We start from the raw sequence: 23,092 nt of genomic DNA, 5'->3' as shown, positions 1-23,092 counted from the left end.
TCACCCTCATGAAACGCTCATAGGGTTGACAACCTTCCCAATGGTTATTTTGAATATTTTTAGGTGTGCAGTTTCTAAAATGGTGTCATTTGTGGGGACTTTCTGTCATGTAGGACTTATAAAGTCACTTCGAACTAAATTGGCCCTCTAAAAAAAGGTTTTGATGATTTTCATGAAAATCGAGAAAACCGCACCTAAAGTTATAAGCCTCCTAACATCCTAAAAAGGGAAAGAATATTTTAAAAATAATGCCAAGTTACAGCAGACATATGGAAAATGGAAGTTATCAAGTTATTTTGGTGATATGACCAACTTTCCAGAAAGCAGAAAATTCAGAATTTGGAAAACATAGTATTTTTCAAAATTTTTGCTAAATTTCCGTTTATTACATAAATAAATAATAAACATATTGCTTACATTTCTCAAGCAACATAAAGAACAATGTGTCACGAAGAAAAAAAAATTAAAATCAACTGGATATGTTAAAGCGTTCCAAAGTTATGACCACTTAAATAGACACATGTCAGATTTCAAAAAAGGGATGTCAGGAAGGTGCAAAATGGCCAAGTCATTAAAGGGTTTATAGTGTCTTTATTTTGTTTTAGCACTGTAAAACATGTAAAGGCTTAACAAACTTCCTAAAGGTTGTTTAATATGCTTTGAGGAGTGTAGGATTTCATTTATGGGGTTTTACTATTATTTAGGCTTCTCAAAGTCCATTGAAATTTGAGCAGGTCCTTATTTGCAGATTTCTTTAAAATGTGAAAAAATTTCACCTGGTTCTAAACTTCATAACATTTTAGTAAAATCAGATAACGCATAAATACCATGTCAACATAAAGCAGACATTTGGAAATTGTTTGAAAGCAGACAATTTTTTGAAAAGGGATACATTTCTAAATATCTAAATTCATCTATAAATGCTGCAGATATCACCCACATTTTTAAACTATCTTGATGTATATACCGGCGTATAAGACGACTTTTGAAGACAGAAAAATCTTCTGTCTTCTCTGGGGTCGTCTTATACGCCGGTAATCGTCTTATACGGCGGGTACCGGTGCATGGAGAGGGCTCACGGGCTGAGCCCTCTCCATAGCCGGTAAGTCTTTGCTGCATATTGCAGCAAAGGTTTACCGGTAACACCCGCGATCGGTGCTAGCACCGATCGCGGGTGTTTGCACAGAGATGGCTGCCGGCAGCCTCAAAAAGCTGCCGGCAGCCTCAAAAAGGCATTGGGGGGAAAATACTCACCCTCCGTTGGCCCCGATGTCCGCGCTGTGCTGTCTTCAGTCTTCCGCGCCGTCTTCTTTCTTCTGCTGGGCGCCGCCATGTCTTTCCCCGGGTCGGCGCCTAGTATGACGTCAGCAGCGGCGCGTCATACTAGGCGCCTGCTGGGGAAGATCAATGGCGGCGCCCGGCAGAAGAAAGAAGACGGCACGGACATCGGGGGAGCATCGGGGTGAGTATATAAGTTTATTTATTTTTTTTTAATGCTAGTCTGGGCTGGGCTGTATACTACTGGGGGCAGTGCTGTATACTACTGGGGGCAGTGCTGTATACTACTGGGGGCAGTGCTGTATACTACTGGGGGCAGTGCTGTATACTACTGGGGGCAGTGCTGTATACTACTGGGGGCTGTGCTGTATACTACTGGGGGCAGTGCTGTATACTACTGGGGGCTGTGCTGTATACTACTGGGGGCTGTGCTGTATACTACTGGGGGCTGTGCTGTATACTACTGGGGGCTGTGCTGTATACTACTGGGGGCTGTGCTGTATACTACTGTATGCGTTGGAAAAGGGGTAGTCTTATACGGCGAATATATCTTAAACTCTATATTTTAAACAGGAAAGTAGGGGGGTCGTCTTATACACCAGGTCGTCTTATACGCCGGAATATACGGTAACAATGTGTCACGAGAAAACAATCTCAAAACCCCAGGATATGTTAGTGTTCCAATCCTTTAGTGACACATCAGATTTTAAAAAGGTATTGGCGGCAAGTGCAAATAATTTGAAGTGCAGTGAAACAACGCATTTGTTGCGTTTTCTTGTAGGCTCTGTTTTTACGGGTTTTATTCTGTGCTCCAAATGACACTTTCTCTTTATTCTTTGGGTCGCTACGATCACAGGCATACCAAATTGATATAGGTTTGATTAGGTATTAATAGATCTTTAAAAAATTTAAATCTTTTGTAAATATATTTTCCATTTTGCCAAATTCTGAGGCCAATAAGTTTTTCTCACTTTGGTGACAGACCTCTGTAAGGTCCATGGAATGGTAAGTTATGTGCCACAGTAGGGTTCAACCTCAGCACTTAACAGGTTAACGATCGGTGCCAGCACTGACCCTGGAAGTAACAGGCAGCTGACACCCTCTGTGTATCAGCCCCTGAGCCCTCTCCATACACTCCCCGCAGAAGGGGTTAACAGTCATCATGGGTGTATTATAAGAGATGCATCATTTTGTCTTCAAAATGTCTCACGGTTCTCGCATCTGCTGATTTGCACCAAATTTTCAACCAAATGAGACTTTTCCCAACCCACTCCACTTTCATTTCAGATACTCCAGATTTCCACTGCATACATTAAAGGGGTTGCCCGGCCTTTAGGGAAAAAAAAACCCCTTATCCTTGCCTCCTCTAGCATTCCCATTGTCCCTATTTGTTTACGGAGGCCGGCACACCCATCCGTTTAATGCTGCATGCCGGATACTGCGTTAGATTGCAGTATGTGGAGAGGCGAAGTAGTTCTATTTCCAGTTAGCCCCTTAACCCCTTAAGGACCAGGCCCTTTTTTATTTTTCCATGTACAGAGATGTGTGATGTCTTATTTTCTGCGTAACAAATTGCACTTCGTAGTGATGGTATTAAATATTCCATGCCGTGTACTGGGAAGCGGGAAAAAAATTCTAAATGCAGTGAAAATGATGAAAAACACATTTGCGCCATTTCTTGTGGGCTTGGTTTGTACAGCTTCCACTGTGCGCCCCAAATGACAGGTCTATTTCATTCATTGGGTCAATACGATCACGGGGATACCAAATTTGTATAGGTTTTATAATGTTTACATACATTTACAAAAATTAAAACCTCCTGTACAGAAAAAAAATTCTTCATTTTACACTGTTCTATGCGCTAATAACTTTTTCATACTTTAGTGTACAGAGCTGTGGGTGGTGTCATTTTTTGCGACTTCTGATGACGTTTTCAACGCTTTTATTTTTAGGACTGTGCGACCTTTTGATCACTTTTTATAGAATTTTTTCTATTTTTCAAAATGGCAAAAAAATGCAATTTGCGACTTCGGGCGCTATTTTCCGCTACGGGGTAAAACGCAGTGAAAAAGGGTTATTATATTTTGATAGATCGTCATTTTCGGACGTGGCGATGCCTAATGTGTTTAGGATTTTTACTGTTTATTTATATTTATATCAGTTCTAGGGAAAGGGGGGTGATTTGAATTTTTATGTTTTTTTAATATAATATATTTTTTTCCCTTTTTTTATTTATTTATTTTTTTTTACTATTTTTCAGACTCCCTAGAATACTTTAACCCTAGGTTGTCTGATTGATCCTATCATATACTGCCATACTACAGTATGGCAGTATATGGGGATTTTGCATACCATCTATTACAATGTGCAGATCGCACATGGTAATAGATAGCCTAGATCATGATAGCCTCGGATCTTTATGTGATCCGAGGCTGTCATGACAACAGCCTCGGAGCCAAGATGGCGGCGCCCACGCGCGCGCCTGCAGCTTTCCCGGTGGCAATCGAAGGGTTAAAACCCGCGACCGGTGTTGGCGACGGGCGTTTGCTTCATCATGAAGCAAATGCCCGGTGAGTATGAAGAGGGCTCAGCCCGTGAGCCCTCTTCATACTCCCCCATGCGCAGCAAGACGTAAGGGTACGTCTTATTGCGCTATGGGGTTAAACTAAGGAAAGAGACAGAGGAAAGGGGGATTATAGCCTTCCTAATATTCCTACATAAAAAAAACAAATCAGCTTTTCTGTAAAAAGGTGTTTTTGTGCCAACAAAAAAAAGTAAACATATTTGTTATTTGTTACCTTTGTAATCATTTTGACCCACCGAAAATTGTTAGTATATTAACCCCTTAATGACCGCCCTATCGGGTTTTTACGGCGGTCATTAAGGGTACTTCTTCTGATGCGACGCCTTTCTACGGCGGCGCATCAGAAGAAGTTTTCGGGACACCGGGTCTCGTTGGTGCCGGTGTCGGGCTGTGATATCACAGCCCAGACCCGGCACTAACACCCGGGATCGGAAAACCTCCGATCCCGGGTGTTTAACCCCTTGCACGCCGCGGTCAAGCATGACCGCGGCGTGCAAGTGTGTCCCCCGTGGATCGGACCCCCCCGGTGTGCTTACCGGGGGATCCGATCCCTCCTGCTGCTGCCCCGGGTTCCGACGAGTGACCCGGGGCTGTCGGCTCCTCTTCTCAGGACCCGGCTGTAAGTAACTGAGCATGCGCAGCATGCTCAGTTACTTTCACTATACACTGCAATACAAGTGTATTGCAGTGTAAAGGCTTGAATAAGCGATCGGATGATCGCTTATTCAAGCCAAGAAGTAGAAAATGTAAAAAAGTAAAAAAAAAAAAATTCAATCTTTTTATAATATAATTAAATAAATAAAATAAAAGTCCCATAATCTCCCCAGTAACACATAAAATGCAAATAAAGTATATAAAACACAAAACACGTACATATTTGGTATCACCACATCCGTATTAATCTGTACAATAAATCTAAATCAATATTGAACCCGCTCGGTGAACTACGTAAAAAAAAAACTCGAAAAACTTCCCATAATATACAATTTTTCATCAAACACCATCACAAAAAATGTTCTAAAAAGTGATCAAAAAAAGTTACGGTACCTAATATAATACGACTGAAAAGAACAACTGTTTTCGCAAAAAATAAGCCCTCAACCAGATCTGACAACAGAAAAATACAGAAGTTATGGCCCTGAAAAGTTGTCAATAGTAAAAACAATGCGATTTTCTCCAATATTGGTTTTGCTCAGGAAAATTGAGCAAAATAAGAAAAACTATATAAATGAGGTATCACCGCGTCCGTATTAATCTGTACAATATATCTAAATCAATATTGAACCCGCTCGGTGAACTACGTAAAAAAAAAACTCGAAAAACTTCCCATAATATACAATTTTTCATCAAACACCATCACAAAAAATGTTCTAAAAAGTGATCAAAAAAAGTTACGGTACCTAATATGATACGACTGAAAAGAACAACTGTTTTCGCAAAAAATAAGCCCTCAACCAGATCTGACAACAGAAAAATACAGAAGTTATGGCCCTGAAAAGTTGTCAATAGTAAAAACAATGCGATTTTCTCCAATATTGGTTTTGCTCAGGAAAATTGAGCAAAATAAGAAAAACTATATAAATGAGGTATCACCGCGTCCGTATTAATCTGTACAATATATCTAAATCAATATTGAACCCGCTCGGTGAACTACGTAAAAAAAAAACTCGAAAAACTTCCCATAATATACAATTTTTCATCAAACACCATCACAAAAAATGTTCTAAAAAGTGATCAAAAAAGTTACGGTACCTAATATGATACGACTGAAAAGAACAACTGTTTTCGCAAAAAATAAGCCCTCAACCAGATCTGACAACAGAAAAATACAGAAGTTATGGCCCTGAAAAGTTGTCAATAGTAAAAACAATGCGATTTTCTCCAATATTGGTTTTGCTCAGGAAAATTGAGCAAAATAAGAAAAACTATATAAATGAGGTATCACCGCAATCGTAGTGAACCAGAGAATAAAGATAAAATATTATTTTTACGTTACGGTGAGCGGGGGGGGGGGGGTGAAATGCTCACAATCCAAAATAAAAATTGATGATTTTGTTTGTGTCCCCCTTGAAATAGTTAATAAAATCTCATGAATAAGCTTTAGACTCCCAAAATAAATTATCTATACATTGTATCTCATCCCATAAAAAATAAGCCCTCATATGATCGCATTACCAAAAAAAATAAAAATTTATAGGTCGTACAATGTGACAATACAAATCTGCTGTGGACGGCGCCTCCATTCATTCTATGCTCGGCCGTGCACCCGTACAGCAGTTTACCACCACATATGGGGTATCAGTACACTCGGGAGGAATTGGGCATCAAGCGTTGCAGTGCGTTTCATCATTTAATTTATTCTGAAAATGTCAGTTTTGGCCTAAATGAATGTATTTCCAAAAAAATTCCATAGTTTCTAAATCGCAGGTCCATATTTTTTAACCCATGTGAAACACTTAAAGGGTTAATGGACTTAATAGAAGTTGTTTTACATACGTTGAGGGGTGAAGTTTCTATAGTGGGGTAATTTATGAGGTTTTACTATTATTTAGGCCTCTCAAAGTCACTTGGAAGCCGAGTTGTCCCTCAAAATGTGAGTTATGGCAATTTTCATGAAAATAAGAAAAATCGCACCTAAAGTTCTGCACCTCATAACATCCTAGAAAAATGACCGGAAGCATAAAATATCATCCCAACATAAAGCAGATATTCTGTAAATGTTAATTATCAAACTTTTTGGGTAGTTTTACTTCCTGTCTGGAAACCAGAACATTTCAAACTTGGAAAATGAAGAATTTTTACAAACTTTTGCCAAATTTTCACTTTTCTTCAGAACGAAACGCAAAACTTATCACTTAAATTTTATAACTAACATGAAGTACAATGTGTCACGAGAAAACATTCTCAAAATCACCAGGATATGTTAAAGCGTTCCGAAGTTATAACCAATTATCGTGAGACATGTCAGATTTGAAAAATCGAGTCTGGTCATTGAGCTGAAAACTAGTGTCGGTGATAAGGGGTTAATTATATTGTATGTTAAACAGTACAAATTTTTTAATCAACAACTTTTTCAGAAATGCCTTTTTGTAAACTTCTCCACTCAGAGTTAGCCCTCATTTCCTCAGGTGATACGAACATATCATATGTGGCATGTATTTTTATGGGCTTATACACACAATACAACCCTGTGTATGAGCCCAGTGCTCCGGAGAAAAAAACTCAGAGCAGGTCCTATTCTTGGCTGTGTTTGCGGCTCTGCCCTCCCATAGAAGTTTATAGGCCTGTGAAAAATATGAATGACAAACATTGGGTCATCTGTATACAGTTAGTGTTTGTGGATCAGTTGCTAGGTAACAGAATCATGTAGAGCTCTAAGGGGCTGGAACAAGCTACTCACATTATTTAACAGACTCCTGTATTTTTTACAAATCCATTAAAGCAAATAATGTACAGGTGACGTATGGTCCGTTGTGGGTGTACGACTTTGTTGACCTATTGCTGCTCTAGTACAAATCATGCTCCATTGCATAACAGTACGTCATGGACCCAATGAAGGTTCAGCTCTACACTGGAGCTGAACCGTCATCAGGACAAACAGGGTTTCAGTGGTAACATATCGCTGACATTCAACGTGAGCCCCCCGCAGGTCCTCTTCTATCTTCAGCTCCGTCTTCGGTTCCCCATGCACTGCGTCGTACACACTGTGCTGCTTGCCGACATCAGAGTGTGTGCACCGCCATCCGGGGTAGGAGCCGGAACTGAAGACAGAAGGGGACCGGGGGTGGCGTCGGAAAGCTGAGTACAGAGTTTTTTTGGTATTTTTAGGGTAGGAGGCTACTGGCTATGTACTGGGCGGTTGCAGGCTATATACTAGGGAGGCTGTATTAATATTGCTAATAGTATTACTAAAAAAATCTAATCCCGTAGAAACCTTCAAATGGCAACAACAGGACTGTACATTCTATCATTGTAGCAATTTTTAAATAAATAAATACAAAACTTGTCAGCCAATATTTACCACTAATGTGAAGTAAAACGTGATGGAAAATATTCTCAAAATCACCTAAAGGACATCTACCATCAGGAAGAAAGATTGTGTGCCTATGAGTCTGTGGGGCTCCAGGTGGTAGATGCCTTTTAACCCCTTTCTACGGCGGCGCATCAGAAGAAGATTTTGGGACATCGGGTACTGCAGGTGTCGGGCTGTGATATCACAGCCCAGACCCGGCACTAACACCCGGGATCGGAAAAACTCCGGGCCGCCCCAGTGTGCTTACCGGGGGATCCGATCCCTCCTGCCTCAGCCCCGGGTTCCGACGAGTGACCCGGGGCTGTCGCCTCCTCTCTGTGTCGGGTTCCGCCTCCTGGCAGGACCCGGCTGTGTGTAACTGAGCATGCTCAGCATGCTCAGTTACTTACACTATACACTGCAATACAAGTGTATTGCAGTGTAAAGGCTTGAATAAGCGATCGGATGATCGCTTATTCAAGCCAAGAAGTAGAAAATGTAAAAAAAAGTTTAAAAAAAAACATTTAATCTTTTTATAATATAATTAAATAAATAAAATAAAAGTCCCATAATCTCCCCAGTAACACATAAAATGCAAATAAAGTATATAAAACACAAAAACACATACATATTTGGTATCACCGCGTCCGTATTAATCCGTACAATAAATCTAAATCAATATTGAACCCGCTCGGTGAGCTACGTAAAAAAAAAACTTCCCATAATATACAATTTTCCATCAAACACATCACAAAAAATGTTCTAAAAAGTGATCAAAAAAGTTACGTTCCCTAATGTGATACGACTGAAAAGAACAACTGTTTTCACAAAAAAATAAGCCCTCAACCAGATCTGACAACAGAAAAATACAGAAGTTATGGCCCTGAAAAGTTGTCAATAGTAAAAACAATGCGATTTTCTCCAATATTGGTTTTGCTCAGGAAAATTGAGCAAAAATAAGAAAAACTATATAAATGAGGTATCACCGCAATCGTAGTGAACCAGAGAATAAAGATAAAATATTATTTTTACATTACGGTGAGCGGGGGAAAAAAAATGCTAACAATCCAAAATAAAAATTGATGATTTTGTTTGTGCCCCCCTTGAAATAGTTAATAAAATCTCATGAATAAGCTTTAGACTCCCAAAATAAATTATCTATACATTGTATCTCATCCCGTACATAATAAGCCCTCATATGTTCGCATTACCAAAAAAAAAAAAAATTTATAGGTCGGACAATGTGACAATACAAATCTGCTGTGAATGGCGCCTCCATTCCTTCTATACTCGGCCATGCGCCCATACAGCAATTTACCACCACATATGGGGTATCAGTAAACTCGGGAGGAATTGGGCATCAAGCGTTGCAGTGCGTTTCATCATTTAATTTATTCTGAAAATGTCAGTTTTGGCCTAAATGAATGTATTTTCCAAAAAAATTCTATAGTTTCTAAATCGCAGGTCCATATTTTTTAACCCATGTGAAACACTTAAAGGGTTAATAGACTTAATAGAAGTTGTTTTACATATGTTGAGGGGTGAACTTTTTATAGTGGGGTAATTTATGGGGTTTTACTATTATTTAGGCCTCTCAAAGTCACCTGAAAGCTGAGTTGTCCCTCAAAATGTGAGTTTTGGCAATTTTCATGAAAATAAGAAAAATCGCACCTAAAGTTCTGCACCTCATAACATCCTAGAAAAATGACCGGAAGCATAAAATATCATCCCAACATAAAGCAGATATTCTGTAAATGTTAATTATCAAACTTTTTGGGTAGTTTTACTTCCTGTCTGGAAAGCAGAACATTTCAAACTTGGAAAATGAAGAATTTTTACAAACTTTTGCCAAATTTTCACTTTTTTTCAGAACGAAGCGCAAAACTTATCACTTAAATTTTATAACTAACATGAAGTACAATGTATCACGAGAAAACATTCTCAAAATCACCAGGATATGTTAAAGCGTTCCGAAGTTATAACCAATTATTGTGAGACATGTCAGATTTGAAAAATCGAGTCTGGTCATTGAGCTGAAAACTAGTGTCGGTGATAAGGGGTTAAGTTAAAGTGTTCAAAAGTTCTAACCATAAGAAGCGACACGTCAGATTAAAAAAATGTGCCTGACCCTTAAGCTATAAACTTGCTGAGTCTTAAAGGGGTTAATAATATATTGTTCATTTCAGCCTCTTTCCAAAAGATGTTTGATTGTGGCATGCAAGGCTTCATAGTGTAACTCCAACAATTACGGTATATAATTTTACATAAATGAATATTGCAATAATAATGTATAATAACTTTGGAATTACTATTTCTGCTGCTCTGCCATTGTTCTGAATGAAAGGGAACCTGTCACCAGGTTTTACACCACTAAATTACTAGTTGTCTCCTATCTAAATTCCTGTAGACAGCAATGGGCGCACGGCGCCCTACCTGAGCGGTACGGTGCAGTACACGTGCGGTTCCGTACCCGGGAAAAAGATAGGACATGTCCTATCTCGCCGTGTGCCATACATCCCTATGGAGGGGGACGGGGATAAGCAGCGCTCACCCCCTCCTCCTCTCCTGGCGTGCTGCCGTGTGCCCGCCGGTAGGGCGGGCAACGGCAGTGTGAATCTAGCCTTAGTCGTGCCGGGGTAGTGTCACTTCAGAAGCCAGTATCTTTGGTTTCATAGTATCTAGAAACAAGCTTTTGGTGTTATATTAACCCCTCAAAGACGCAGGGTTTTTTCGCTCATTTCTCGCTCGCCACCTTCAAAAATCCACAACTTTTTGCTGTGTGAGGGCTTATTTTGTGCATAGCAAATTTTACTTTATTCCATGCCCGTGTACTGGGAAGCAGGAAAAAAATTCCAAATGTGGAAAAATTGAAAAAAAAACCCGCATGTGTGCCAAGTAACACCTCTGCTTTATTCTTTGGTTCGGTACGATCGCGGTGATACCAAATTTATACAGGTTTTATTGCGTTTTAACCGGTTTGCGACCGCCCGCTGTGAATCTGAAGCTGCTAAGTCTTTGCTGAATATTGCAGCAATGACTTCCTGGTAACACCAGCGATCGGTGCTAGCATCGATCGTGGGTGTTATCACAGCGATGGCTCAAAAAGATAGCGGCTCCGCCATCTTGCCTAGGATCGTCGCTCCCCGTGACGTCATCGGGGACCGGCCGAAGACCCGTCGTCCGAAGACCCGAGGCTATTTAGTTTTAACCCCTTCATTACAAGGTGCTGATAGCACATTATAATGAATGAGGAGGAAAAGCCCCATATACTGCCATACTGTAGTATGGCAGTATATGATAGAATCGATCAGACAACCTAGGGTTAAAGTACCCTAGAGAGTCTGAAAAATAGTAAAAATAAAAATTAAAAAAAGTTTAAAAAAAATTATAATAAAAAAACCTAAAAATTCAAATACCCTAGAACTGACATAAATATAAATAAACAGTAAAAATTATAAACTTATTAGATATCGACGCGCCCGAAAATGCCCGACCTATCAAAATATGTTAACGGTTTTTCACTGCGTTTAACCCCGTAACGGAAAATAGCGGGCAAAGTCGAAATTGGCATTTTTTTCCATTTTGAGAAATATAAAAAAAATATATAAAAAGTGATCAAAAGGTCGTACAGTCCTAAAAATGATATCATTGAAAATATTATCAAATGTCGCAAAAAATGACACCACCCAAACCAGGAGGTTTTAATTTTTGTAAATGCATGAAAACATTATAAAACCTATACAAATATATACCCGTAATCGTACCAACCCAAAGAATAAAGTAGACATGTCATTTGGGGAGCTCAGTGAAAGCCGTAATATCCAAGCCAACAAGAAAATGAGCCAACGTTTTCAGGACTACCATTTTGAGGACTGTGCGACTTTTTGATCACTTTTCATCACATTTTTTATGTCATGTAAAAAGGTGTAAAAGTCGCATTTCGGACACTTGGGTGCCATATGCCGGCTCTGAGGTCACCACCGGTTATAACCGGCTCAGGGTGCCCAAGTGCGGTGCGCCGAGTTATAAGTTAATACAACTTATAAAACGGCGATAGGGGCTTTGTTCCCCTAACAAAAATATGCTCTGGCACCAGCTCACCCTGAGCTGGTGCCATGTATATGTGTCTAAACCTACCACTTTTAAGTGGTAGGTTTCCTTTAAAATACAAATTACATCAAATAATACATCAAATTAAATTTCAATATTGTACAATGTAATGGTATGCATACCAGTGTGTAACACTTTGTAATATCTCAGGCTGGGCTAAAAAAGGGGCACAAATGGCACCGTAGGGCCCAAGTGCACACCTGTGCCCTTAATAAAAAAATTGGAATATAAATGTAGCTATAATTATATACCGTGGGGTTTATGCAAGTAAAAATCTCATATAATGCAATAAGTTGTAAACAGCTCATATATGCCAATAGGTTATAAACAGCTCATATATGCTGATAACTCCTCAGATTTTTCATTGGAGCTCAGAGTAATGAAATACAGTAGTTGGTTCTTGTAATATGTCCCAATAATGTTGGCTGGAAATGCAATTTATATATTTTGCTTAAAAATGTTGTGAAAAATGTTGTAAACAGTACTGTTCACTAAAAGTCGTCTCTGTCGTGACCAGTGTCACACTCACAGTTTTCCCGAAAGACTAAAGAGTCCTCCTTAGACTCAGATGTTGCATCGGACAGGCTCGGCAGTGCTGTGAGGATGGGCAGTGTCTCGGCGTCCCCAGAGTGGATGTGCACATGCGTCAATATGCTGTGCTCCATCTGATTACTCCAGCTGATGATTGTCTCTAGCTGTACGCTTCCCAGGTAAAAGGGATGGCTTTTCTTTGGAGGACGTATAGGTGCTCCTGTTATTTCGGCTGCTCCTGTTATTTTAGCTGCAATGGTTAAATTGGGCACTAACTCCACGGTATCTTTGTATGTTCCACAGTATCTTTGTATGTAGCTAGATGCGTTTCTGAGCTCTGCTTGGCTCTTTCTTCAGTAGCTAAATAATAAATAAGAGCCTGTCCGATGCGACATCTGAGTCTAAGGAGGACTCTTTAGTCTTTCGGGAAAACCGTGAGTGTGACACTGGTCACGACAGAGACGACTTTTAGTGAACAGTACTGTTTACAACATTTTTCACAACATTTTTAAGCAAAATATATAAATTGCATTCCCAGCCAACATTATTGGGACATATTACAAGAACCAACTATTTCATTACTCTGAGCTCCAATGAAAAATCTGAGGAGTTAAAAGGCGTATAACTTATCGGCATATATGAGCTGTTTATAACCTATTGGCATATATGAGCTGTTTACAACTTATTGGCTTATATGCATAAATCCCACGGTACATAATTATAGCTACATTTATATTACAATTTTTTTTATTAAGGGCACAGGTGTGCACTTGGGCCGTATGGTGCCATTTGTGCCCCTTTTTTAGGCCAGCCTGAGATATTACAAAGTGTTACACACTGGTATGCATACCATTACATTGTACAATATTGTATTTTAATTTGATGTATTATTTGATGTAATTTGTATTTTAACCATCACAGTTAATAAATAACGTGTATGTATAGTATCTAACCATTAGCATGGATTGGTGCTTGGTGCAATTTCCCCTTTTATGTTTTATATCAATTCTAGGGAAAGGGGGTGCTTTGAACTTTTAATAGTCTGTAGTCTATAGCTTGCCGGCCCCCTGTAGTCTATAGCCTGCCAGCCTCCCGTAGTCTTATAGCCTGCCAGCCCCCCCCCCCCCCCCCACCTTTAGTAGATAGCCTGCCAGCCCCTTGGAGAATATAGCTTGCCCCTAAAAAAAAAATAAACTGAGTACAGGCGGTCCCCTACTTAAGAACACTCGACTTACATACGACCCATAGTTACTGATGGACCTCTGGATATTGGTAATTTATTGTACTTTAGTCCTAGGCTACAATAAACAGCTGTAACAGTTATCACAGGTGTCTACAATGAAGCTTTAGTGTTAATCCTGATTCTTATGACAACCCAACATTTTTAAAACCCAATTGTCACAGAGACCAAAAAAGTTCTGGCTGGGCTTACAATGATAAAATATACAGTTCCGACTTACATACAAACTCAACTTAAGAACAGACATACAGACCTTATCTTGTATGTAACCCGGGGACTGCCTGTACTCACCATTCCGACGGCCCAGGCAGCTCCTCTTCTATCTTCATGTGCGCGGCAGGTCCGCAACATGTTCTTTGGGCAGCGGCTCTATTTTTCTTTATGCCGACGGCAGGTCTGCGTTTAACTGTGACTGGTTTACTGCAAGTAACCAATGCCACAGACTGTCCAAATGCATTTTATGCTGTATACTGGAAGAATGGTCATTTGACTGGTGAAACACTTGTGTTCTGTATTGCTAAACTAGGATGAGCTGTTCCTTTGACCACCAGATGATCACAGGTCTATTTAATTTATTATATGTGATATTTGGGATCCGTATACATCATGTAATGATGACACATCATTATAATCATTTGCCCCAGGAACCTAGACATAACCACCTCTACATGTTGGTAGTTAATTTTAGCTACAAATAGATCTCCAGATCTTGTAGGAAGGTTTGGTTTGACCAATCTTCATAGTAAGGCAAAGTAGTAGGTAGAAATACCTGTTTTACAGGGGGCCTTCGCTGTATTTAGGAGGTTGAACTAAGCGGATATTGTTTTGAATGCACATTCTCTTGCTCAATTTCACCACAAAGTACATTAATATTTACAGCATATTTGCAAATCATTATCTTTACATATTTCATAAATGTTAATGATAATTGATGCTGATTAGTGTTGAAACTGGACAAGAGAGGGTGCACAGGTAACCCAACATAATTCTTTTAACTTCTCCTGTAGTATGTAAATTTTTCCATAGAAACAGAAACGGAAGTCTGATGGTGTAAAAGGTCTGTTGTTTTTTTTACATTGCAATCAACCTCTTAAAGGACACTTACTACCAGATTACTACTGGTAGTGTCCTAAATAGTCCTATTTAGGACACTTTACGATGAGTAATCTAGTGGTAGATGTCCTTTAACGACCCATGACGGAATAGTATGTCATGTCGTTGTTAAGAGGTTTATGGAGAGGGCTCAGGAGCTGACGGACAGCTGAGTCCTTTCCATAAAAAGCAGTTGTTTGCTGCACATGTCCCAATTGCAGGTTTTTGTGCATGAGTCCTGTGTTTCTGCATGGAGGTTCCAAATGGCAAATTTGCAAGTAGCACACTCCTTTTTTATGTCCTGTCCCTATGTAGTGTAACTAGGCAGAGCGGAGGTAAACAAACAGCATACTTGAACTGTGTAGGAAAGGGATGCATGCGCAGTGAGTGAAGGGATAGATTGTGCAACATGCAGGGGAGGGATCCAGAGGGAGGATGTGGGAGGCACACTCTAGTATACTGAGGAGCTAGGGAAATATTCTAATTAGGAACCTCACGTTACCTTTTGAAATGCACCCGCCGCCAGGACTTCAGTAGGACCTGCTGGCAGGGTGCCTACGGACCATTAAGGTATGAGAAGACCATGTCAGCTATCCATGTTAGAGGGACTATAGGAACCTGTCCCCGCTGAAATATAGCCCTCTGGTGACATGTTCCCTTTAACTTCATAATGACTCTGCCCTTTTTGTGTCTGTGTTGTGTATTGAGCTGAGGTGAGGGCTTGTTTTCTGCGTAACAAAATAGCTCCGGGAGGTGAGTATGTAAGTTTTTTTGTCCAAACTACAGCCTAACGCCACTCATTTATTGTAGTATGTGAACACAGCATTTTAAGCAGTCACTAATTGCTCCCTTCTCTATAACAGTTTGTATTGGCATCTAGAGGACACAATACTGTAGAAAGAAGATAGGAAATGTGTATTATCCTTGAATATTCCTACCAGGCTCCGTGAATAAAAAAGAATGGCTGGGCCCTGGAGTAAGAACTCTTATTATAATCGAGCTCTGTCCACATCACCTGATTCCTACTCCAGTCTCAGGGAACTAAAATAGGGTCTTTGTTTGACCCAAAGCTGTCTTGGTAATAGATTGTTGCCTCCTTTGTCGTCATCGGGGAGCAGCAAACTAAGCCAATATGGCGGGGCCTAGACCAAGAACAACAGTCTCTAGCTCACCTGTCTCTTATGAAGGCATATCCCATTGCAAGGCCGGTTATATAGTTTTTACAAAGCCCAAACAACCCATTTATTGATATGGCAGAGCCAAGTAACACAAGGACACTTCATCTCTCCCGTCTGCTCCCTCACCATCAGGAATTTTCTTCAGCTGGGTTAACAGTGTCAGTGAGGGGGGGTGAGGAAACTTGACTGTTCAGGCCGTCGCCTACTTTAAGGACACCCGACTTACAGACGACCCCTAGTTAAAGAAGGACCCCTCTGCCCACTGTGACCTCTGGTGAAGCCCTCTGAATGCTTTACAATAGTCCCAGACTGCAATGATCAGCTGTATGGTGTCTGTAATGAAGCTTTATTAAAAACCCTTGGTCCCATTACAGCAAAAAATGTTGAAACTCCAATTATCACTGGGACAAAAAAATTTTTGTCTGGAACTACAGTTATAAAATATACAGTTTCGACTTGCATACAAATTCAACTTAAGAACAAATCTATGGAACCTATCTTATATGTAACTCGGGGACTGCCTGTATTCTGCAGCTCCCTGACTCCATGACTGTAATAGAGGACATCAATTAAAGTCTTTTTTTTAAGAAGAATGGTACCTCATGAATAGAGGCATCTGTGGAACATGTATTAAGATCTAAGAGGTGCTGTGTAGCACAGCAAACATTCTGACACCTAAACATTTTCACACTTTGTGGAGAACTGGCGTCATTTTGTGATTCCTTTTTGATGTCAAGTTGACATTTTTAGTGGGACAGTTTTATATAAATACTGATACCATCTTTGGGTACTTCACATCCTTTTAATGACTTTTTATTCTAATTTATATGTGTGACAAAATGGTGAAAAACATTTTTCCTATTCACTGAATGAAATAATAATTTTTATATTTAGATAGATTATACCTATTTACTGTATATACTTGAGTATAAGTAACAAAAATGTTTTGAAAATCCATAACTCGGCTTATACTCGATTCAAGGGAAAAAAACAAAAGGTGTACTCACCTTCCGACGCCCAGACAGGTCCTCTTCTATCCATCGCGTCCCCGGCATCGGTTCCGTGTCAGCACGTGGTCCGTCGCAGACATCATGATGTCAGCCGCACGCTGACATTTTAATGTGTGTTCTGGCATCAGTGCACTCTATGATGTCAGCGAGCGGCTGTCGTCATGGTGCCTGCGACGCACTGCGCGGAACACGGAGTCGATGCTGGAGCCGTGATGGATAGAAGAGGACCAGGAGGGGGGGGGGGGGGCTTCGGAAAGTGAGTAAAGTTTTTTTCCTACATGCAGGGCAGGGGCTGGCAGGCTATTTACTTGGGGGGAGCTACCAGGCTATATACTGTGGGGCCGTGACCAATGCATTTCCCACTCAATGCATTTCACACCCTTATACTCGTGACTATACGGTACCTAACATCTAATCTATCATGTAATAGTGATAGACAGAAATATTACCGTCCTTCAGTAAATTTTGAATATATCGCAAATTGGGCAGCGTCTAATCACTCCATGACAGCCATTGGCATAGTAATACATTTCTAGACCCCATATTCCTTCAGCGGTAACGATCGTGGCCAAGATGGTGGCACTCATGCGCAGTGATCTGTGGCTGCTTTTAGTGCCGTTGTTATTGGTGTTTGCTGTATAATATGTTGTGAACTGTATGGGGAGGGCACATCGGTGTTGTTTTTCATATCCATAGATTTTTACAGATGCCTTACTGAGCCATTGATTTTTATGGTTTTCACATTGGCTTTTTATCACTACACCGTGGAAATTTTTCTTAAACCAGTCCATTGTTTTTCGTGGATAATGGAAGGTAATAAGTCTTTGGGTCTTCAAAAAAAAAAAAATGAGACATCCGTGGGATGTGCAATACTCATGCCAGTGTGAACCCACCTGTTCTGTTTTGTAGTACATTTTAAATATACTGAATTTAATTTTGATTGTTGTATGACAGCAATGGGGTCCTCAGTGTTGTATTTTTAATTCATGAAAATCTTGACATTCTCTACCTTATGTGATGCCTGTGAAAAGCACCAAATACAAGTCTGTGGGTACACATCAAAAACACATAGATGCAAGTACAGTGCATTTTCCCTGTTCCATTGCCAAAAAAAACATAGATCATGTTCATCAGAAAACAGTTAGTTTTTTACAGTCTCTGATGAAGCCGTGAAGATTTCTGTGACAGCAGTGTTGCGGCTAAAACAGTCCCACATAGTCGCTCTGTTAATCGTGGACTGTCCGCATTAATGGCAATGCAGATTTGTGGATTATAGTGATATATGTTAGAGTACATTCACACATGGTATGCCCGCCGTGTGAGCATACCGCCGTGTGCTGGAGGTGAGGAGGAGATGACCCCTCCTCCCTCCATAGAGAATAGCGGCGCATGCCGAAAGATGCTCTATGCTCTATCTTTTTGCGGTTTGCGGCCCGGATCGGGACCACACATGAGTGGCACCGTATCTGCGCCGTGCCGCTATTGCCATCTATGGGGACGTACATGCGGCCGCAAATTTGCGGCCACATGTACGTCCCCGCAGACGGCCATGTGAATGAGCCTTTACGCAGAGTCTCTTCTTCCCTGTAAAACATCCACATCAAATTGTAACAATGATTTCTATGATGAACAAAGCTCTTTCCCCTCATATGGTGGTTATCTGTGATTTCCGACCTCTTCTTCTCCTCAGAATTGCTCGGCAGCAGCCAGTGATGGCTTGCAGAGGCCGTGTGCCATCTATGTGACCTTGCAACAGCAGTTTCTGTATATACATAGTTTAGACAGACGTGAAGGGAGCTGTTGTGTTGTATTCAATTTCCACAGTCGTGACTGCTGCTCCAGTGAATAGAAATGACATTTACTTCTATAGAACATTGCTATCTCTGTGTAGCACTCAGTCGCACCCTGTGCTGTGATCCTTCATCTACTGTAGAGCCGCTCGGCAGTGGATACATCATCACTATGCAAAGACTTATGAGGAGTAAGTCCGCATGCATGTCCAGCAGCTCTAATTTTAGATGTTGGTAGTTTTCACTAAACCATGTGCTACCAGAAAACCACATTCAGCCCTCCCCCCTCTGTGGCGGAATGGTGCCACACATGTGCTGTCTGTGGGGATGTATATGCGCATAAACATTCCCACCGGCGGGCGTGTGAATGAGCCCTAAGGCCCGTACCGGCAACCTCACAGACGCCCCGGTTTAGTCTATTGCTGGTTGCTATGTTGTATAAACTAACAGCTTTTTTTTTTACTTTTCTTTTACTTTTTTTTTTTCAATTAAAATTTCTCTCTCTTTGTGGGGAATAATTATTTTATTTTTTACTTTTTATAATTGTCCTTTTTAATATAATTATTTTTTTTAATAAACATTTTTCAACTGAGGCACCACTTAGCAGGGAGCCCATTCTATAAAGATCACACTTAACAGTGATTGGAATTGACAAAAAACACAGTTGTTTTTCTTACTAGGTTTCTTATTGTTTTTACTGTGCATTAACTGTTAAACAAGTGATAGTTGTTACCGATAGCAAACATTTCAGTGGAAACGCATCTGCAATTGGGCCAAACACCCTCCTACAGCCTCTGAATTGCGTTTCAAAACGTAATTCAGATGCTGTGTGTGAATGCAACCTCTTCCTCCATAGACCAAATTAACCCCTGCTACACTTGAAAATGGAAATATACACTGTCAAAACTAAAGAGTTGCACTAAAGCGTGGTGAGGGTTGGGTTCCCCCATGCACATCTGAATGCTGACTGAAGTAGGCAGATATGTTTTATGTGTGCTGTACACTTGTCATGTGTTTCCAATAATGCAGTGATGTTTATGATTGATTTCATGTTGTCTTTACAGTTATACTCGCTAAATGATTACAAGCCTCCAATTTCCAAGGCCAAAATGACACAGATCACCAAGTCTGCAATTAAAGCCATAAAGGTAAGACAGTCTGCTGCTCTCCAGTCTCACGTTTCAGTCGTGTTGTAGTAATGGCACTTAAGCTGAAGCCAGGCATCTTATTTATAATATGATTTATCAGGCAGTATAAAATACTTTCACCACAACTCACTTTTACCACATCAAGATTGTTATATGTCTATACCAATATTTATTTGTGCGATATTGTGTATAAAAAAATTGCAGTTTACTTTTGATCACTATTTCACAAACTTAGTTTGAGGAATGAGGGCTTTTTGCAATAGTTTGTGAATGGTTTGTGGTTTTTAAGTTGCCACTGTTATTATTTCTTAAAGAAAAAGATCTGGTGCCTGTTAACCCTGGTTTAGATTGTAGATTTAAAAAAAAAAAAAAAAATACAATATGCATAATACTGGTAACTCTCCAGGCATCTTCTAAAATATTATTTAAAAGATTTACTAATTTGAACATTTCATGTTACTGTACCCGAAAAGGATGTAAGAGAGAGAGCTATAAACCAGGGCGAGATGAAATAAAGATAAAGAGTATTTTTCCGACTATAAGGCACATCGGATTATAAGGATGAATGGCCAGCAGGTGGCAGACCTGTGCACAGTTCAAGGCAGCTGTTGTCTGCAAGTAAGGTTGATATTTAAGTTGCACTGAACTATAAGGCGCACCTTTGATTTCTGAGAAAATCAAAGGATTTTTTGTGCGCCTTATAGTCCGAAAAATAGCACCCAAAGTCGAAAATGCAATTTTTTTGCCATTTTGAAAAATATAAAAAATTAAATAAAAAGTGATCAAACGGATGTACAGTCCTTTAAAAGGCAGCATTGAAAACTTCATCAAGAGTCGAAAAAAAATGACAGCACCCACAACTCCGTACACCGAAGATGCCAAAATGAAGATTTTTTTTTTTTGTACAGGAGGTTTTAATTTTTTTAAATGTATGAAGACCCCTATATAAATTTAGTATCCCCATGATCGCAAATACCCAAAGAATGAAGGAGATGTGTTATTTTGGGCGCACGCTGAAAGCCTTAAAATTCAAGCCCACAAGAAAATGTAGCAAATTTGGCAATATTTTCCCACTTTCCAGTACATGGCATGGAATACTAAATACCGTCACTATGAAGTGAAATTGTTATGTTGAAAACAAGCCCATCCACAGCTCTTTACATGGAGAAATAAAAAAGTTATAGATTTTTGAAGTTTAAGAGCGAAAAATACAAAAACAAAAAAGGGCCAAGTCGTTAAAGAGTTAGTCATTCTTATTTGTGTAAGGCTGTCATAAACTCTGCATTGAAGGGTTTATTAATGGACTTGTGAAAATTGTTAGTTGCCCCGTATTTTCCATTTAAATGAGAGTAATCTGATAGATCCTATTATAGTCAATGGGAACCATTGAGCACCCTTGGTCTCTGGGGTCTGATGGATCCAGTGCTGCTGTTTATTCTTTTCCTTCTGTTCTTATAACCAAAGAAAAATGCAAATAACAGGTTGTGCAAGTGAGATTGTAGTTTGTAGTACAAATATTGTGCAAAATTTATGCTTCACGATTTACTTTTAAGTCTTTTTTTTTTAATCTAGTTTTACAAGCACGTTGTTCAGAGCGTTGAGAAATTTATCCAGAAGGTAAGTTTTTTGCCAATCATTTTTCTTCTCTGCTTCATTTTTTTTTTTTTTTTTTTTAAAACGTTAAGTTTTGCCAATGCCTCCATTTTTTCTGTTAGATATATTTTTAGAGGACTGGACTTGGCCTAGCGGGTGAGTCTTACAGGACATCTACCATCAGATTTATTGATGGTATAAGTCCCAAACTTGCTTGCTTATCATGTCCATCAGGGGATGACATCGCTTTTGTTATATGTTATGTTGTTTTATGTTATTATATGTTATGTTGTTATATTTTCTTGGTGCCTGGTCCCACCCACTGATCAGCTGATGTCACGATTGGTGGGTGGGATCAGTCTCCACTGAACACAGAGAGGGAGTGTATATGTTAGCAGGCGGTGTAGCTAAGAGGCCCTTGGGTGACTTAGCACGGGACACCTCCAGCTTATTTGAATACCTTTCTATAGTGTTTTTAAAAAGAATTCTGATGTGCCTGGATATAACAAAGCGAAGTTATCCCCTGATGGACATAACTAACAAGTACGTTTGGGACATCTACCATCAATAAATTTGATGGTAGATCTCCTTTAATGTTTTTTATGTCTTAATGTAGACATGACAGATAAGTTATGCTAACAGCCAGATGTGGATGATGGAGCACAGACCTGGGAGGCTGAGCAGACAGACATAAATGTTTATTAACTTGGTGTAAGCATTTAAGTTGTGTCTGTAAAATTTTAGTGCTTTAGCACACATTGTATTAATAAATATTGTAAAATTATTAAATTCTAAATGGAAGTGATTAAAGTTATTATTCATGTGCTTTTTGTTTGTATGCTATCCTCTAATCCTCTGTTATTTTTTCACTGTAGTGTAAACCTGAATACAAAGTACCCGGTCTCTATGTTATTGACTCTATTGTTCGGCAGTCAAGACATCAGTTTGGTCAAGAGAAGGATGTTTTTGCTCCTCGCTTTAGCAATAACATAATAAATACTTTTCAGAATTTGTATCGCTGCCCAGCAGATGATAAGGTGCGTTTCTGTCTCATACCTCTTTTTGCTCAGCTTTCCAAGAGTCAATTCTTTTATTAGCTGTAGGACAGGAGAACATGCTGCAATCTTTTAGGCATAAATTAAATATCCATTGCACCCTCATGATTTAAGCATGTGTTCCATGATTTATTTTTATTGAGGATAGGTGGTCAATATTAGATCATCAGGAAGATGACACTCTGCACTCCCAACAATGGGTATGTTGTTTAGTGGCTGAGCTTGGTATTGTAGCTAAGCCCCACTCATTTGAATCAAACTGAGCTGCAAACAGGCCATGTGGCGAGTGGATGTGAGGTCACCTTCTGGTGGATTAGATAGTGTAATAATAGTAAAAAAAAATGAATGAGATGTATTATTGTTAATTCTATTCATTGGCCTTTTTTAGACATGCGTTTTGTTTAATGCATGCTCAGACATTTTTTTAACAAGTGTAAAACTTTCAGCTTGTTCTACATTTACGAGTAACAT

The 23,092-nt window shown here is 39.7% G+C and overlaps 1 protein-coding gene across 3 annotated transcripts in view; it reads left to right on the top strand.

Annotated features, from left to right (window-relative positions):
* Positions 1–23,092, top strand: part of SCAF8 (SR-related CTD associated factor 8) — a 142,339-nt gene that overhangs the window by 13,670 nt on the left and 105,577 nt on the right. For all 3 annotated transcript variants that reach the window (XR_011854101.1, XR_011854102.1, XM_072141085.1), the window contains 3 exons: positions 19,890–19,973; positions 21,546–21,590; positions 22,442–22,603. Coding sequence is in view for 1 of the 3 variants with exons in the window: in XM_072141085.1 (XP_071997186.1) it covers positions 19,890–19,973; positions 21,546–21,590; positions 22,442–22,603 (291 nt within the window). In the remaining 2 variants the exon portion in view is untranslated. The remainder of the gene's footprint in view (positions 1–19,889; positions 19,974–21,545; positions 21,591–22,441; positions 22,604–23,092) is intronic.

This window comes from Engystomops pustulosus, chromosome 3, assembly GCF_040894005.1.
Source record: "Engystomops pustulosus chromosome 3, aEngPut4.maternal, whole genome shotgun sequence".
NCBI lineage: Eukaryota > Metazoa > Chordata > Amphibia > Anura > Leptodactylidae > Engystomops > Engystomops pustulosus.
This window is presented reverse-complemented; position numbering and strand designations above follow the sequence as displayed.